The sequence below is a fragment of the Haliaeetus leucocephalus genome, unplaced genomic scaffold, assembly GCF_000737465.1.
Source record: "Haliaeetus leucocephalus isolate CR32 unplaced genomic scaffold, Haliaeetus_leucocephalus-4.0 Scaffold730, whole genome shotgun sequence".
NCBI classification, from domain to species: Eukaryota; Metazoa; Chordata; class Aves; order Accipitriformes; family Accipitridae; genus Haliaeetus; species Haliaeetus leucocephalus.
This window is the reverse complement of record NW_010973166.1, coordinates 725,214-736,222: the sequence shown is the minus strand read 5'-3', so window position 1 is coordinate 736,222 and position 11,009 is coordinate 725,214. Positions and strand designations below refer to the sequence as shown.

The following is an 11,009-nucleotide window of genomic DNA, read 5'->3' as shown; positions in this document are numbered from 1 at the left end:
GCCGGCGGCGCGGCCCCGCGGGCTGTACTCGGCCACCGACCCTTTGGAGCTGCTGGGGCCGGGGGCGGAGGGGCGGCTGCTGGGCTCCCCCAGCGCCTGGGCCGTCGAGTTCTTCGCCTCCTGGTGCGGGCACTGCGTCCACTTCGCGCCCACATGGCGGGCCTTGGCCCACGACCTCCGCGGTGAGTCCCCGGCCCGGCTGCCTGCCCCTGCCCTGTGCCCCGCTGCCCTGCTTCCCCCGTCCTTCCCCGCATCCCTGCCTGCCTGCCCCGTCAGCGCCCTCAAACCCTCCCTGTGTCCTTGATCTTGGTTTCCCCCTCTGTATCCCCGTCTCTGTCTTCTGTCAACACCTCATTTAATTTCCTGTGTCTCTGCCCCTGTGTCCTTATCAGCACCCTTAAATCCTTCCTGCATCCCTGTCTGTTCTCCCGTCAGCACCCTGAAATCCTCTCTGTGCCCCCGCTTCCCCCATCAGCGTTCCTAAATCTCTCCTGCGTCCTTGTCCCATCATCCTCCTCTCCATCAGCACTCTTAAATCCTCCCTGCATCCTTGGCCCCTTCAGTACCGCTGCACCCCCGCAGCATCCTCCCCATCAGCACCCCTCAATCCCTTCTGCCCTACCCTCTATCAGTACCTCTAAATCCCCAGCACCCCTGCCCCAGCCTCCCTGGAGCATCAGCCTGGTGGGAAGGCCCAGGCCCCCCCTGCCCGCCCCCGGTGATGGCCAGGCCTGGCTTAGCAGCATCCCTGGAGCCCCTTTGGCTGGGAGAAGCTCAGGCTGAGCCTGACCCAGGCATGGGGTGTCCTGCTGCCCCCCCCCAGACCCTCCCTCAGCCCCTCTCTTCCCCGGTGCTTGCAGGGAGAGGCTGGCAGGGCGCTGGGGCCGGGCTCTGATCCCAGCCGGTTTGTTCTCAGCTTTGACCTTGATGCCTGGCCTGGCTGGTGCCCAACCCCACTCGGGGACCCACACACCCCACTGCCGGGCCCCTCGCCCCACCAGGGCTCATCCTGCCTCCCCTGGCATCCCGGGGTGCGCACGGCTTCTCCCTGTTATTGCACTAATTGATATAGCGCGGTTGCTGCCGGTGAGTCAGGGCGCTGGCCGGGGCGGGTGTCCTGTCCGTCCCTCCGAGGGGATGCCGTCCCTCCCAGGGGATGCCGTCAGCTCTCCCCAGCGGGGCAGGATGTGAGGAATGGGGTGCGTGCCCGGGCCCTGCAGGGGAGCGCCGGCTCTCCTGGTCCCCCTCCAAAATTAGGTCCCCCCAGGGCTCCCTGCTCCAGAGGCTGGACCATGGGTGGGGTGCCCGTGGAGGCAGGGTGGGGAAGCTGCCCCCGTGCCGCTTGGCATCCTTGCTGCCGTTCCCATGGGTGGATTTTCGCAGGAGCAGGCTGGACGGGGAGGATGCCAATGCCGGGGTGACCTGCGGGCACCACGTGCCAATGAGTCCAGGAACGTGCCTGGCTCCCTGCAGCAGGGCTTGGCACCGGCCCTCCTGTGTCACTGGTGCTGGGACAGCGGGAAGCGGCTCATTTGCCCCGTCACCTGCGGCACAGGATGGTCCCAGCGGGTCCCTATCTCTGGCAGGCTCCCACCCAGGGCAGCGTGGGCTCCATCCGTGTGCCTGTGCCCCATCTCTCCCTGTCCGCTCAAATGAGAGGCTGGATAGTCTCTGGCTTGTGTCCTTTACGCTAAAAAGAAGCCATTTCAGAGCTTTTATCTCCATTTTGCTGCTGGCTTTCAGAGACTGCTGCTTGAAATGCTTCCATGTCCCTTTTTCTTCATCTCTGTTTTACCCCAGGGACCCTCTCTGGGGAGGCAGTGGTGGAGAGATGCAGATGCTCAGTACCTGGGCAGGCTCCGCTGTGGTGCCCCGCCCACTGTTTTTGGGTTATTCCCTCTTGGTTATCGACCATGTCCTTGGTCTGGGGTGAGACAAGCTGGAGCCCGTGTTTCTTGCTCTCCCCCAGCCGCGGTTAGCCATCCCTCCCCTTCGCCCGGCAGCCTCTTTCTGCTGGGGCAGAGGCTGGGCAGGCAGAACCTGACAGGCAGGCAGCTGCGGGCAGAGCTGCCTGTGCTTGGGTGCCGGGAAGGGCAGGGCGTGCAAAGCCTGGTCCCACCTCGCACGGCTTTCCCCACGCTCCTGCCGCACGAAAAGTAGGGCACCAAACACCAACGCGGACTGCGGCTTCGGGTATTTGGGGCTTGGAAACCGTCGGTTGGTCTCCTGCGAGGCATGAGCCGTTTTAGGGCCGGGAGGGCTGTGTGCTGGCTCAGTGGGAGATCCCCGCAGCGGTTGTGGGGAGCAGGGCAGTTTTTGGGGCCATAGAGGGGCTGAGCTGTGCTGACTAGGTTCTCTGTCCCTGCAGAGTGGAGGCCTGCGGTGATGCTGGCGGCCATTGACTGCGCCGACGAGGCCAACCAGCAAGTGTGTGCCGATTTTGGGATAACCGGCTTCCCCACGCTGAAGGTAAGGGCCGTGTGCACTGGGCACTTGCCTGGTTTCACTGTGGTTTGCCTTTTGGCCTGTCCCTCTCTTGCTTAATCAGATAGTCCTATTGCACCAAAATATTCCCTTTGAGGCTTTGCAGGCTGGAGCTGTTTCATCCTTCCCCAAAACATAACTGTGGCCAGGCTGCAGCCAGTGCAACTGCTGGGTGATGTAGCAACAAGGAGGGGGAAAACCAACATGCTGCTTTGTGGTGAAATGTAGAGGCTGGATCTCTCCTAGGAGGGGGGATAGTCTGAAACCTGAATCGGAAATGCCTGGGAAAGGCTGCTGGAGGGCAGAGAGTGGTTGCAGGCGCAAGTTTCAGAGGAGCGTGCAGGGGTGCTGCGGGAGGCTGCATGGGGCTCTCCTGAGAGCCTCCTGCGGTGGCTGGCGAGGTGCCGTCCCTCCTCCTGGGCCCGTGCCCAGCCCCTTAGCTGTGTCAATACACCGTTTTGTAGTGTTTCCCACTGCAAACAGAGCCTCGCTCCAACACAAGTAATAAAGCCGAAGCACTCCAGGTACAGGCAGTGAAAGCCAGGGTCGCCTTGAGACGGAACGGGGGGGATAAGGTTTTCGTCAGACATGCCCTCAGTCCCGGCTTACAGGCTCAGCCCAAGGTGGGGTCAGATTTGGGGGTTTGCCAGGCAGGTTGTCTTGTGCCTCAGCCCTGCCCTGAGGTGTCACCAAGCACCCACTGCCTGAGCACCAACCATCTGTGGGACATTGACCAAAAGGTCTCCTGGGGCAGGGAGGCAAGCTGATGTGGCAGTGCCAAGAAGTCACTTGCTTCATATGCCCTGTCCTCACTAAACACCTTTTGCAAACAGCCAGTGCTCCCAGCCCAGCCTGCAAAGCAAATACCTGCCTGATGCAACCTGGTTTCGCTGCTCTGGCTGTGTTGTGGGCACTGGAGCCACCGTGGGGGGCCAGGAGTGTGGAAAACCCCCCTTCTCCTACTTTTTGAGAGCTCTGGAGCAGGGAGATAGTGGTTTGCAGGACCGGGAAGGTCCCTGCTGTCTGCCAGTGCTCAGCCCTCGGCTGGACATGGCTCCCAGCCCATGCCTGCATTCCTCTCCTTCAGGGGTGCCCCACAAGACCGGGACGCGGCTGGGAGCTCCCTTTGTGGTGACTGGTGTCGGTTGGCATGCTGTAACATCATGGGGAAACCGTGGCAGAGCTGGTCTGGGGGGAGCTTCTGCGTGCTGGGCTGCACTGCCTCCCTGTCCCACTCCAAACACTGTCACTCCTGTTTCCCCTTGTGGTTTTTCTTTTTTCCCCTTTCAGTTCTTCAGAGCTTTTAGCAAGAAGGCAGAGGATGGGATAAGGATTACCAGTGAGTATTCAGAGCCATGGGGTTTTCTTGCCCCAGGTGTGAACGGCCGAGCTGCCCACACCCCCTGCGTGTTGGGACCTCAGGGAGCCCAGGCGGGCAGCTCAGAGCTGCTCCCCTCGGCTCAGCCCATGGCACCAGCCTCCCCAGGACTGACCCCTTGGCATCCTGTCCCCCTGCAGATCCCAGTGCCACTGTTGAGGACCTGCGCCATGCTATCATCACCAACCTTGAGCAGAGCCAGGACACCTGGCCGCCCGCCTGTCCTCCGCTGGAGCCGGCAAGGTAGGGACGGCATGACTGGGAGGTGGCTCTGGCCTCCATGCCATGGAGAGCAGGTTTCTGGGGAAATCCTGAGCCAAAAATGAGCATGAGGCAGCTGCTGCGTGACCCATGTCCTAAGGAGACACAGATGACCTGGCCAGTCTAGAGCCATTTACGCACCCCGGATGAGACGGGCCATGTTGTTGCATCTCCTAACAAACCTGCTCATCAGCCTTAATTAGAGCAAGCGGCACCTGGGCTGAGTACGTGGCAGTGCTGTGCCATGCCAAGTGAGGCTGCTGCTGTTAGCAGCTTTTTCCTGCCCCGAGAAAGGGTTTTCTTGATTTGGTGCAAATTTGCTGGGATCTGAGTTGTCTTTGCCGGAGGCAGGTGGTTGCTCTGCTACGCCAGGCAGGAAGCATTTGGCTTTCCTGAAGCGATGGTTGAACCGGGTATGTGCTTCAGGTCTCCAGTGCCTCTGTGTCCTAGCCAAAAAAACAACAGCTCTGGTTCAAGTTCGTTGCTTATTTTTTTCCCCCAGGCAAGTGTGGAGATTTCTTCTGCCCTGCCCATGCTTTGTTTTCTGACTCCTTGGCTGACCCTGGCAGGTCTTCTCAAAGCCTGTGAACCAGAGCAGAAAATTGGCCTGGAAATTTCAACAGGGAGGCAGTGCCCACTCGGTGGGGCTGGATCTACACCAACATCCCCTGCTGAATCCCCGGGACAAGGGACAACCTCCTTTGGGGCGGGGTACACCATCTGGCTGATGCCAAGGCACCTACTGCCATCCTCTTCTCTTTTGCAGCACAGAGGAGGTTCGCACCTTCTTCCAGAGGAACAAGGACCAGTACCTGGCACTGATCTTTGAGAAGAGCAACTCCTTTGTGGGCAGAGAGGTGAGTACAGCTGCATTTATCCCCCATTTCTCTTGAAGCCCATGTCCCCAGTGCCCAATACTCCTGGGTGCCTCGGGCAGAGAAGTCCTCTTCCAGCAGCCTCCCCCGTCAGCTTGCACACTGCTTTGCAGGTGCAAAGTGTTATACAGGGTGCAAAATAGCCCTGCTGTACCCCTGGTGGGGCTGGGGTCTTGCCGCCCCCCCAGCTGACCCTGGGGCCGCTGGACTTGCAGGTGGCACTGGACATGCTGCAGTATGAGAACGTGGCAGTGAGGAGGGTGCTGAGCAGTGAGGAGGAGCTCGTGGAGAAGTTTGGCGTCAGCACCTTCCCCTCCGGCTACCTGCTCTTCCGCAATGGCTCCTTCTCCCGCCTGCCCGTGTGAGTGCAGGATATGGGGCTGGGGGCATCCGGGGACCCTGGTGGGGTGCCAGGCTTGTGCCCCATCTCTCCGCTCTCCTTTGTCATTGTGGGAAAGTTCAATAGGAAGGAGACAGTGGCTGGGTCGGGCAGGGGGTGGGAAACTGCTGGTGGGCACTGAACGGGACTGCTAGCCCTGCCTGGAACTGGTGGAAGGGAAAATGACTTGTGACCGAGCCCCGTGAGCCCTCTGCCACACCTGCCTGGAGATGGCACAGTGTGGCTGCCTGGGGCTCAGCTCTGCTCCAGGTTGCATCCCAGGATACCTGCTGCTGGGGCAGGTAGAGAGTATGGACCACCTTGCACTTATTCTGCAGGTCCGAGTTGCCTGTCTGGCTAAGCCTTTGGTCTCCTTTGCTTCCTCCTGGGGGCCAGGGACTGTTTGGGATGGAAGAGGGGCTTGCTCACAGCTTCTCCTTCCTTGCAGGCACATAGAGGCACGCTCCTTCTACACCTACTACCTGCGCTTGCTCTCGGGAGTCACCCGCGGCTCCTACAAGCTGAACACAACTGTCAGCACTTCCAACGAGACCAACACATCCCAGCCAAAGCATGCTGACCGGTCAGACCTCCCCATCCATCATTCTGGGGCTGCGGGAGGCTGGGGCTGGTGCAGGGAAGAGGTGCTATGGCCATGGGTGGGCAATGGGCTGGGACCGTGCCTTTCCCCTGGGAAAAAACCCAAATCGTGGCTGGGTCCCTGGGGCTGGCAATTAACGGGCTGATGGACCATCGTGTTGCGCTGCACTCTCCAGCTCCAAGGTGTACATGGCTGACCTGGAGTCCACGCTGCACTACTCGCTGCGGGTAGAGGCTGCCCGCGCTGCTGTGCTGTCGGGAGACCAGCTGGCCACCTTCAAGTGCTACGTGGCCTTGTTGGTGAAGGTGAGAAATTTTTGGTGTTGGGAGAGGAACTGTCCACACCTCCATGTAGCTATTTATAAAGTGAAATGCAAACGCAGGGTGCGGGCCGCCATGTCGTAGTGCTCACGGGTAGCGAAGTGCGGCAGTCTCAGATGTGAGCCCTGTGCCCTGGTGCTCAGTGTGTCCCACGGCTTCCATGGGGCTGTCCCCATCCCTGTGGATCTCCCAAAGTCAGCTCAGAGTCTCAACAGGAGCTGGAGAGTTTCAGATGAGATGTGGGGAGCCGGTATTGGTGGGCAGAGGAGGATCAGCACTTGCAGGAGGTGTCGAGGCAGTAGGTCTTTTTAGAAGAGACGCTGTCACCCGTTGGGGTGGCAGAGATGATCAGAGGGGTTTGTAACTCTGATCATCTGACTTTGATGCTCGGCTTGGGGAGCTGATCTCTGTGGGCTCCTTTGATAGTCCAGGAAGGGGACTCCCGCTCTGAGTCAGGCCTAATTTAAGGTCTCCTTTTTTCTTCTCTGTTGGGCTTGGTGAAACTGAAGTGTGTAGGAGCTTTGAGCCAGCAGAAGCAGGGCAGTTTAATTTCCTGGTGTGATGGAGAGCTGCGTTTGGCTGAATTTCCCACCGCTGGGGTTGCAGGAGCCCTGTCCCAGCCCAGGCTCCTTGGCAGACCTTCACCCAGCTATGCCCGCCTTCTTTGCTCCCCCCTTTGTTACCCAGGGTCTCACTCTCGGTTTGGACCTCACCCAGCCCTTGCTGATGTGTGAGACATCCCCCGCTCCCACCCCTGCCTGCTCTCCCTGAGCAAAGAGTTCCAAACACAAGCCACTGATGCAACAAGTCTTAAGTCCTCAGCTCAGAGCTTCATGTGGCTTTTCCTCTGCTTGCCTCCAGCTATCACCCTCAGTATTTCTCCCTTTAATGAGACCCACGGGGTTGTGGAAATAAATCCCCCATTGCACCAGCTCCTTCGCCAAGTGTATGAGCTTGCTGGGGTGGCAGGGAGCAGCAGTGGTTTTATTTGATCAGCTTCTTTTTCTTCCTGCAAACCTTCCCCTCGCTGGCCGAGCACTGGATTTGGCAAGGAGCCGAAGCTGCGTCCCTGATGTGGGCAGGAGGCACCGGGGTGGTGGGTGGCAGGGCTTCCACGAGGATGCTGAGCCGGCGCTGCCGTTGCCGTTGCTGTGCTCATCCACAGGACGGAGCAGCGTCCCCAGGATTGCTGCCAGCCCAGCTGGGCTCAGGCTGGGGGAGCTCAGCCAGCGGGTCCCAGCCTTAACTGTTGCCTTCCCAAGAGATAAAGAGGGAGGAAAAATTCTAACTTGGAAAGAAACGGTGCCTGGAAAGCAGGGAATTGTGCAGCAAAGCCTCCAACCGAAGGAGCCGGGGGGGATGACTGTGTTTTGCAACAGAAATACCAGGTCACTGATGAATTCCCCTGCGAATTTGGGGCTTTTGGTGTGGTTCCCCATGGGCCCGGGGAGAACAGCTCAGACTTAGCAAAACGCTCCTTTCTTTCGATTCCTGGTCGCTTTTCCTGTGTGCTGCTGGTCTCGTCCGCCCGGTGGGTCGATCCCTCTGTCTGTCCATCGGTGGCACATGCTGGTGGGCTGCCTCCTCTCCCTGGAGCGCCTGTGGTTTTAAAGTGCTGCTGCTAATCGGCTTTGTGCTGACTTATGGCCAGAGTGGCTTTTTGCCTCCCTCAGACGGGGCCAAGGTTCGGAGCCTGAACATGCACGCGGGGACCTCGCCACCGTGGGGGGGACATGCCACGGCCCCCAGCCCCTCGGGGCCAGGCACCAAAACCTTGCCAGGACCGCACTGCCCTCCAGCACATGCTGCCGTAGAGGATACTGGTGCTGCCCAGTGCCTGTCCCGGTGAGCTGGGGGTGCCGACGGGCTGCCCCGCTGCTCCCAGGGCAGGGTCTTGGTTTTCTCACCTCTCTTCCCCCTCTGCAGTACTTCCCCGGGCGCCCCTGCGTGCAGACCTACCTGCAGTCCGTGGACGGCTGGCTGAAGAACTGGACGGAGCCTGAGCTGCCCCGCAGCGCCTTGAAGGAGGCCATGAAGAATAACAGAGATGTAAGGCACCCGTGGGCACCCTCTCCCCTCTTCCCTCTCCCTCCCACCCTGCATCATCCACCAGCTCCATCACGCTGTGTCTGTCTGTCCTCCAGGCCTCCCACCCCGCTGTGCTCCCCACCAATGTGACCTGGGTGGGCTGCCAGGGCAGTGAACCCCACTTCCGTGGCTACCCCTGTGGGCTCTGGACCGTCTTCCACCTGCTGACCATCCAGGCTGCCCAGAGCGGCCCTGACAAAGGTATCGGTGTCCCTGGCGGGGTTTGGGTCTCGGGGAAGGGGTATCCGGACAGGTTGTGGCATGGGCAGGGATGCTGTGTGCAGGCAAAGGCTTGTCTTGCCCCAAGGTGGGTCTGCAGGGAGAGCCACAGAGTTGGGGTGTGGGGTTGCCACCTCAGCTGTGTGACCGTGGTGGTGGTGGCACTGCGGGGTCCAGACTTGCTCTCTCGTCCCCCACTATCTTCTGCCTCTCCCCAGAGCTGCCGCTGGAGGTGCTGAGCACCATGCGCTGCTACGTCCGGCACTTCTTTGGCTGCCAGGAGTGTGCCCAGCACTTTGAGGCCATGGCAGCTGAGTCCATGGATCGGGTGGCAGGCCGGGAGGAGGCTGTCCTCTGGCTCTGGTCCCACCACAATGAGGTCAACGCTCGCCTGGCGGGTAAGGGGGGGCCGCGAGGAGGGAAGCCAGGGCGGCTTCCCAAAGGGAAAAGGGGAGGCGAGGTGGAAGGAGCATCCCTCCTCCTGGATGGAGCTGGCAAATGGCTGCCTTAGGGTGCAGAGGTGGGGACATCCTGTTGTCATCATCCCCCATCACAGGGGACAGCAGCTGGCTGCGCAGCAACAGACTGCCCCGGAGATGCAGCTGAGCCTTACACGCTCCCCGCAGGGAGCTTCCCAAAGCTGCCACGTGCCCTCGGAGGACCACTCCTCCCGAGACGGCTCTTCCAAATGTCCCCCTCCCTGTCGCCATCACCATCCCCAGCTGCTGGATGCTCCGGGGTGTTTATACCGGTACAGGGGGAGGGCTGCGTTGCATGTCCCCTCTAACCCCCTCACTGGCTCCACTCCCTGCAGGAGGTGACACGGAGGACCCCAAGTTCCCCAAGCTGCAGTGGCCGCCGCCAGACATGTGTCCCCAGTGCCACAAGGAGGAGCGGGGGGTGCACGCCTGGGACGAGCCAGCCGTGCTCACCTTCCTCAAGGCACACTTCTCCCCGGCCAACATCTACCCGGACTATGCCGAGGCCGACCCCATCGCCATGGTCAGGGAGGGGATGGGCGCCAGGCTGGGCACTGAGGGCCTGCGAGAGGAGAGGGAGAAGGAGGAGGAAGAGGAGGAAAAGGAGACGGAGGGCGAGATGAGAGCTCCGGGGCGACCAGGCTCCCCCGAGCCGCGGCGTCCCAGCATCGTGCGGCTGAATCCCAAGCTGCGGGAGGTGAGCGAGGACATCGTGGACCTGGACTCCTTCAGCGAGCAGCACTTCAAGAGCCAGGCGCTGCGAGCAGCAGCCGGCCGGCGCCGGCGGCTCAGCAAGCGGGACACCATCGCCCTGCCCCGGGATGCTGGGGTGGGCCGGGAGCACCGGCGGGCTCCCGGTGTCCTGGTCCAGGAGGAGGAGGAGGTCAAGGAGGGCGTGCGGAGGAGCCCCTGGCTGCGGGTGCTCGGCTTGGGCTTCTCCCGTCTGGACATCAGCCTCTGCGTTGCCCTCTACTTCCTTTCCTCCATGTGCCTCCTGGGCATGTACACCTTCTTCCGCCTCCGCACCCGCGCCCGGAAAGGCCGCCCTGGCTTCCCTGTGGCCTGAGAGCGGTTGTGGGGGGCCGGGAGCTGTCCCCAGGGTGGGTGGGTGGGCTGCTGGGACAGCGTTTTGTCCCCCAGCAAGAAGGGGTTTGGTGCATCCCCGCTGGGAGCTGCGCCCGTTTGCAGCGGTCGCCTCACCCAGGGTGGAGGCAATGGCTGGAGGGCTCCTTTTAGGGGGAAGGAGGTGTCGGGGCATCCCCCTCTCAGGTTGTGGTGCCACCTTTTGGGTGCGTGGGAGCTGGGATGCTGGCAGCAGTTCAGATCTCGGCATCCAGCTGCCCCCGGGAGCTCCCCGGCGCTGGGCTGGTTTCAAACTGGGAAGCCCAGTCCCGTACTGGGGAACAGCCCTTTGGGGTCAAACCACTAGTGGGACCAGGAGTGTGGGGGTTTAGCCCCCCCAAAAAGCGGGCACTGCTGGGCGGGGGGTGGCAGTCATGGGTTCAGCTGCATTTTGTGTGTCCCCCACTTTGAGACATGGACTGGGGCCCCCCCACCTTTCCTCGCCCCCTCCCCACGCTGTTGCTCACTCTCTGCTTGTCTTAGTGGAATAAATTATTTTTGCCGACGCCAGCCCTGCTGTGTCGGCTGGTCCCTGCCATCTCCCTACCGCCGGCTGTCCTCACTCCAGCCTCCCCCATCACCCTGGGAAGAGCACTGGCTTGGTTTAAATCCTTTAAATTTTTTTAATTGTTACTATTGTATGTTTTCTCCTGCTTTATGCTTCTGGATGCACCCGTGGCCAGCTGCTCCCCATACAGCAGGCATGTCCCCATGGTTGAGGTGGCTGGTGGTTTGTCCTCAAGCAGGGTGATGGGGAGGGAGCCTGGGGGGGGGGGGGGGGGGGGGGGGGGGAAAAAAATGGG

The 11,009-nt window shown here is 61.1% G+C and overlaps 1 protein-coding gene across 1 annotated transcript; it reads left to right on the top strand.

Moving 5' to 3' along the window:
* Position 1: 1 nt before the first annotated feature.
* On the top strand, positions 2-10,228 carry QSOX1 (quiescin Q6 sulfhydryl oxidase 1; the record flags this gene model as incomplete). Its single annotated transcript, XM_010580715.1, has 12 exons — positions 2-182; positions 2,369-2,469; positions 3,775-3,823; positions 4,003-4,105; positions 4,890-4,980; positions 5,214-5,359; positions 5,826-5,960; positions 6,154-6,283; positions 8,225-8,347; positions 8,443-8,587; positions 8,824-9,003; positions 9,420-10,228. Coding segments are annotated over 12 exons (2,115 nt in total), but the record flags the coding sequence as incomplete, so codon positions are not given.
* Positions 10,229-11,009: the final 781 nt, after the last annotated feature.